This window comes from Atta cephalotes (genome assembly GCF_000143395.1).
Source record: "Atta cephalotes unplaced genomic scaffold scaffold00020, whole genome shotgun sequence".
NCBI classification, from domain to species: domain Eukaryota; kingdom Metazoa; phylum Arthropoda; class Insecta; order Hymenoptera; family Formicidae; genus Atta; species Atta cephalotes.
The window spans coordinates 2,520,924-2,528,494 of record NW_012130084.1 but is presented as its reverse complement, the minus strand read 5'-3'; the positions used below and the strand labels follow the sequence as shown (position 1 = coordinate 2,528,494).

General features: G+C 39.9%; 1 protein-coding gene across 1 annotated transcript in view; it reads right to left on the bottom strand.

The window, feature by feature from the left end:
- Positions 1 to 6,760, bottom strand: part of LOC105619271 (nucleolar protein 4-like) — an 87,823-nt gene extending 81,063 nt beyond the window's left edge. Inside the window, exon 1 of the mRNA XM_012200796.1 lies at positions 6,716 to 6,760. Within this exon, the coding sequence (XP_012056186.1) occupies positions 6,716 to 6,760 (45 nt within the window). The remainder of the gene's footprint in view (positions 1 to 6,715) is intronic.
- Between the last annotated feature and the right edge of the window lie 811 nt (positions 6,761 to 7,571).

Here is a 7,571-nt window from a genome sequence, read left to right as displayed (position 1 = left end):
TCCTCCTTCTCTCTCTCTCTCTCTCTCTCTCTCTCTCTCTCTCTCTCTCTCTCTCTACGTACTACTTTCTTCCATTCTTCTTTTTTTTCCTCTCCATTTCCTTTCCAGCAGTATACCGAACGGGCGCACGGGCGCACCCTTATTGTCGGTTCCAGGCACCAGCATACCTGATCTTATGGGAAATCCATACTAGCCCTTCACTTCGGCGGGAATACGAGGGTTCGCTTCGTACCTTTGGACGCTTCGAACCTTCCTCTCCCTTCCTTCCCCTTTCTCGCGCCGAGACTCTACTCTACCCGAGTCCGCAGTGAGACTACACGATCGTGCTGGGACAACCATAACGAGGACATGCTCTCGATGCAAAAAGCGTGGCGCCATTCTGCCTTTCGTGTTGCGCCGCGAATGCGCTATAACGATGCTGCGATTAAGCAAGAGACAATAATTCCAATTTCTATCTTCCGTTTTCTTTCCTCAAGGGCGTAATTATTTTAGAGCAGAAATAAAAAGTATTCACTCTTAATACTAAGAATAACAAAGAAGCCAATAAGATGGCAACAAGTTGACACACCTTGAGAGAAAAGAATTTTTTCGAATTTTTTTATTTAAATATGGGTAATCGATTTTTATTGTGTCAATCAATGTGATCGATTATCCCTATTACCGATATGTTTCTGTTTCTAAATTATTATTCTAATTATGATGTAGGAGAAATAATTCTGTTAATCAAGATTAATGTTTAAATGATAGCACAATCGATTATTTATATATATGTAAAAAATAATCTGCGAGATATATAGACCCCTGGAAAACACATCGCTATTGCCTTTTACTTAATCGCCTCAGTGTACATTTCAATTAATTGCAAAAAAAGTAGGGATGTCAGATATACATCCAGCTGCAGAACACAAAATCCCGACCGACCTTCGTAATTGGTAATTACCCTCGCTGATTTTGATGACGATTTATTATAACGCTACGTTTAATTGCAATATAATTGTACGTTATATGAAAACACAATTTGTATTCCGTGGTGTCATTAATCGCCGATGACGTTGTACAATGGCAATATTAATTTCACCGAAACATCATCAAATTTGATGTATCCTGTCTCACATTAAAAACATTAAGATGTCTTTAAAAAAATTCTTAAAAGTAGTACAGATACTTGATATCGACGCAATTTTTTGAGAGCGAAAATTAATAATACAGATATAAATTTAATCTACACACTTTGTAAATAAATCATTTCAAATAATGAAATCATTAAGACAGTATAATTGATGGCGAAAGAGAAAGAAATGTATATGTTATACAAATAAAATAGTCAGCATATCCGATCATAAATATCGATCGCTTGAGGGTTTCTTTTGATCGACGAGATTACCGTTATGCACGAAAACATTCATCATACATTCGGACAACATCTTACATTCGGACCTTTGCTGACTTCGTTACATCTCATAATTTAGACCCTTAACAAGAGAAATCGCACACCTCATTAACGAATGAGCGAATTCAATGAGCGATCATCTTACTTAACATACTTATATCATATAATATTATACGTCACATTTGTTTGTTCTCGCATAAGTTATGAAACAGGATTTAATCAAAAAGAATAGACGGGAACTCATTTTGTAAAGTTACAAATTGTTAATATTATTGGAAAATTGATAATTACAATCGTAATATTTTTTCCGATTTTGTTTTATTTATGGAAGAATAATAAAAAGTGTTTATTTATCGCCTGTCTCTAGAGATGCGTAAATATATTATCGGTTATTTCGACGGCCAATTTTTCGGCTGTTCCACAAAAAAAAAGCGTATTGATCAACATTCAAATGTCACGTACATGACAAGCGCAGCGTCGATACAACGACACGAGAATAATGACGATTGGGCGCGATCTCTGATTTCGCCCGATAATATACATCGTTCCAAGAAGCGTTTAATTGAATAGCCGCTATTCGACGCGAATTATAAACATGATTATTGCGGTGGCTCGTGCGGTGTTTCATACAGTTTCGCGGCCGCGGACATGGAAATGGTCGGGCTAGATTAGCGCGCAAGGGATGAAGGATGCACTTATACTGATTAAAAAAAGAAAAAAGCGAAAATACTTGTCGCCGGAATGCTTTTAACGAATTAATGCCCCCGTTCCACTAGCACTTTTGCGATACAATATTTACTTTTGCTCGGTAAGTCGTGTTTGCTTGCGCGTGCATGTGTGCGGCCGGTCCTACGCTTAAATCATTTGTCGCAATTTAATAAAATGAAAAATAAATATAAGCAACGCAAGCTTTAATTGTGGCGTTAATTATCCGCGCTTACAGAAGCTTCTTCGCTGACTTCGAAAGTATAGCTGCGATATTGCTCGAAAATTATTCGGAAAATATGGCTGTTTATCAACATACATTCGACACTGAAGTATATATTTTTAAAAGTATAAAAATTCGTGGACTTGTTGTAGATATCATTTTCCCTTATGCTAATATCGTTATATAATTTCCAATTATACGTACTTTAATACTTTTCTTGTATCTAATATACCTTAGTATCTCGATATTTTAAAAATAATTTGCACAATCTAAAATATTATCAAAAAATTTTTCACAATAAGTTTATTACAGTTTTTTAAGATTAATTTGGGAAATTTGGGGGGATTATTAATATTTCAGATTGATTGCATTGAAAGTCCAACAACTATATGCGGCACGCAATTATCATTTCTGAAATCAATTCATTTATATGAATATATATTATATAATAGTTCAACATTTTAACATTTAGACTATGTGGCGCTTTGTATTTAAAGTAATGTATTTAACATAAACGGTCTTGTTTCCAATCTTATTATTATCAAAAAATCAAATCTTTTCATATTTAAATAAAAACATTGGGATATGATTAGAGAGTAAATCTGTCAAATAGAATCTCGGAGAGAACGGAATTTGATCATTATGCGAACGTGGCGATAAGACGTTGTCGTTGTCGACGAAACGGAAACATGTGCTACGACAGAAAGAAGAACGGCCTGCATACCGCGGCCTAAGGAAAATAGAAACCGAAAGAAGGAGAGAAAAAAGATAGAACAGCGGTTCGAGGTAGAGAAACGGGAGGAAAAGATGCCGCTGCGCTACGGAAAAATATAACCTGTTGGACCACGAAAGAGTGAGAGCCACGTAGGTACGTGACGGAGAGAAGGCGCAAGAGAAGTTGGGGAGAAAGAGAGAATGGAGCCGTGAGTTAGACGGAGATCTCGCTAAAGCGAGATGGCCTTAACGAAAGAAGAAGGGGAAAAACGAGGAGAGGCGAACAGGACGAAACGGATGGAACGGAGAGAAGGATAGATAAAGAGAGACACGAGAGAGAGAGAGAGAGAGAGAGAGAGAGAAGAGAGAGAGAGATAAGCAAAGAAGGACGAGCGTGCAGGCGTTCCGAACCTGCCTCAACTTTGGCTCGACTTTCGCGGTTCGATTCCTGATTCGATCGATCTAGCTCGTCGATGGTAGCACAGTTAGTATTTACACTTTGCTCTTTCGTTCCCCAACATAATACCGTTAGTGTGTACTATTTTTCTGCACGTGCCTCGATTCCTCCTTCTCCTCTTCCATCTCCTATAATTTACTGTCGAGGTTGAACGAGACAACAAACGCGCCGCAAAGAGTGAGAAGGATAACTGTTATTTTTCGAAATTTCGAAGGTCGCAATTCGTCACGCAGTTCCCGTACTGTCCTTTCTCTGACATAGGAATAACGTGGCAATAAGGGTTCTTTCTCAATATCTTCTATACATTCCACATTTTTTTTCCTAACTTTGGTCTATGAAATATTATTATTGATGTAACTTGAAGAATGCAACCTGTTGGACCTGTTTGGCATTTAATAGTATACGAGAATTCTATCACACATTAAGACTTCCAGGAAGTAAAATTATTAAAGTAAAATATCTTATCCAATGTTCCACTTTTAATGAGTTCGCTCATCGATTAAAAAATTATCAATGTTGATTCGACTTTACAGAAGGATAGCTTTCTTTCACAGCTTTAAAAATACAACAGTGTAGTAAACTTTAAGCTGTAAGAAATTCAACCAATTATTCTCCTCACATTCGACTATGATTGGCCAATATCTTAAAGCTTGTTCCATCTATTGTGTTTCGAAACTTATCCGTGAACATGAAAGTGTCATTTGGCGTAAATATGAGGTGAAAATTGGACAGTACACATTTAACATAAATACGCGATGAAAATGGAAACAGAGGCATGAGTAGCGACGTGAAAGGGAATATAATTCGGACGATGTCATCGGGAACAATTTACACTGCGCCGAACACGTCGATCGATAAATTAACGAGACATATTCGATACGCATTCGCATTTTTATCGGACTCGCTTCTCGTGGAACCGCGTTTCGACGACTGTTATATGTATTATCACTCTGAAAATCGCATAGACGGATATTCGAAAAATTGTTAAGAGGCGCACTACCGTTGTAATTCGTTTCAGTGACGAACGCTCTAGTCCCTTTTTGCGCCGATTTTACCTTTATCAGCCGATAAACGCGCCAGTTTTTAATCACGCTCGCGATACGAACGAAGATTAACGGCGAGGAATGATGACACGCGTACTCCGGATTTTTTAACACTTCAATACTTTTGTATTATTGTCCGCTTTACTCCGGTTTTTTTTCAAATTTAATTTAACTGCGGTTTTCTCTCCCTTACATGTATATCAGACTTAAGCAATTATTGGTATATAAGGGACAGTATAAAATTGCACAAAATTGGTATAAGAAAAAGAAATGTTATCCTCCTTTCTCGATCTTATCACTAATTCTATCGTACTAAAATATATCGTATTGTAAACAATACGATATATTTTATGATCCAAAACTACCGAATACTTTTAAAATTTTATATATATATATATATACATACGTGTATATTCGTAAAATTGTACTGTATTTTACTTCAAAAGAACGTAAATTATGTTTACGTGATTTCTTGGTAAGGTGAAGATCGAATGATGCATCCAGCTGTTAATTAAAGACAACGACGCAAACGGAAAAGCACGTGTCCGAATTGAGTACGCCTCTGCGCACGAATATACCATCCGGGGATTATCTTTCACGTAGATATGCTGGTCTAATCTAGCGCGGTTGTTGCGACCGACGAGAAAAAAAAAAGTCGCAAGATAAGTACGATCCGACCAAGTTCGTCATTGACGAGCAAATTGCGCGATTCGCGCCGGACGTGTGTGTCATCGAGGTTCACGGATGATCGTTCGTCGATACTTGCGATGGACGATTCCGAAGAAGTGGAAATTATTTACTTTACTTACGATACACTAGTGCGAACTTAAAGAGACGCTCGCTGACCTTTCCACGCGTATGTCAACGTGTGACGGCATTTATCGACATGTACATAATCACATTTTAGAAGTAACAGAAGCGAATAATATCAACACATATTTTACATTTGTAAACTAGAAGAATCCTTCCTCATTATTAGCGTTCTAATAATTTTCACGTTACGCAATCCTTATTTGTTTCTATTAATTAATGTTACGCCATGTAACAGCCCCGGCACGCCTGATTTTAATTAATAAATAACAGATTCTTTGATGGATTCATACGGAAAAGGTCTCCGAACTTGATATATTTTCGTATATATTGATGTAGTTATTAAATTAATTATAGAACGAAAACAAACACAAATCGATATCCGTAACATTATCGTATTGAACGTTAAGAATTACATTGACAATTGAGGACAATAAAATAATTTTGTAAAAATATTACAATACTAACTAAAGTTATTAAAACATTCTAAATGATTTTGTAATGTTAAAAAAAATAATTTGTAAAGTTTTACAAAATTATTTTTATTTTCCTTCAGTACACTTGTACTCATTTAGAGTATGGTTCTGTAAATATAATTAGGCCAGCGAGCTGGTATGAAAGTCAAGGCGAAGTAACCGTCGCGATGCGCATTGCGAGTAATTTGGCGCGCGTAATGCGGGAAGCACGAATGGCACGAGAACAATTTTTCGAACTCGGCGCACTTCGCCGCACCTCATCGTGTCGTCGGCGCTGTTGCCGCCGCCGCCACCGCCGCCGCCGCCGCCGCCGCCGCCCCGCGCGGGATTTACACAACTCTTTCAATTAAAACTTTTTCGCAGTTTATCTTTCCGCGCACCGAAAAAAAATTAGGTTCCGCACGCGCAGTAACGAGTTACATAACGGAACGCGTCCGGCTCTGACGTGCTTTTCGAGCTTTCGCTGGAAAAAAATTCATCGTCACGTTCAACGAGGTTTCAAGGTAGGGAGAGGACGAGGGTTAATGCGTCCATAAAATAAATTAGTGTGTCGTCAAGGTTAAAGCCTTAATTTCTGCCTGCTAAAGCATATCCTCCTAATGTATTTCCTCTTGATCCTTTGTAAGAGACTTAAATATCTGAATACTTGTCGAATACCTCATTATCCGTTTCGCGTTGGGGTACCAAACCTTTGTTTTCCATTTTTTTTTTCCAATAATTCGAAGAAAGTATTTTTTTCAAATGAAATTTTTCAAACTCTGCCTCGTTCCGTAGCTGTCGATGACGAAACGCGACATCGGGAACAAGTACCGATATATCACGTGGCGATACAAACGTGTAATATGCAATACACATGTTGTGCATGTGTGGAGGAAAACGCGTATACGGCGTACTCACCTTGTGGTGCTGCATGATGGCAGTGGCCTTTCGCTTGGCGGACATATTCAGTTCTCCGGGGTGCCCTCTCTGCCCCCCTTCGCGGAGCGGGAAATATCTGCCTCGCCGGTCTCTATCCGACTGTCCGCCTCTGTCCTCCTGTCTCCTCCTGTCTCTCTGTCCTTCGCTCTTCCGTCTGTTTTTCCCTCCTACTGGCGAGCCATAAGCGTCCACCCGAAGGCACAGCGACGATCACGAGGGAATACAAAGGCGGTAAAGAGGCGCGGAGGTTGACAACGACGATAAACGAGCGCACACGGTGACGAGTGCGCTCTCTCTTTCTCTCGTTCCGCTCTTTATTTTCTCTTCTGTCTCCTTTCTTCGCTTCCGCTTGACGGCTTCGTCCGGCACGCGGAGCGGGCGCGTAGGGAATGAGGTGTTCTTTCCGGAGCGACCGGCACGTCGCGAGTAAACTTTCTCGGAGAGCGAGTTTCGTGTTTCGTTTTCTGTCCCTCTCTCTGTCTTCCTTTATGTTCGCACGCGCGCGCGCCCGCGCACTCCGCCCGCGTCCCACCTTGCGCTCGTGAACTTTAAGCTGTCACCCCGCGCACCCCGCACGACGTAGTGACGGTACACAGCGGCGCCACGAAAGTTCCGCGACAAAACCGCCCGCGCAGTTGGTTGTTGCAGTAGCAGGTGTCGGCGCCGCGCGAGATTAAAACGGGCGCCGCGCACAACCGAAATTACCGAAAGAATACTCGTGCGTTTTAAAACGCGAAAAAAATGTTATTCTTTCCCTTTAAGTTATCCCGTATTTTTTTTCACGCTTCCTCACGTGCTCTTCTCAGCTGTCTCTATCACTGTCTCTCTCTCTCTC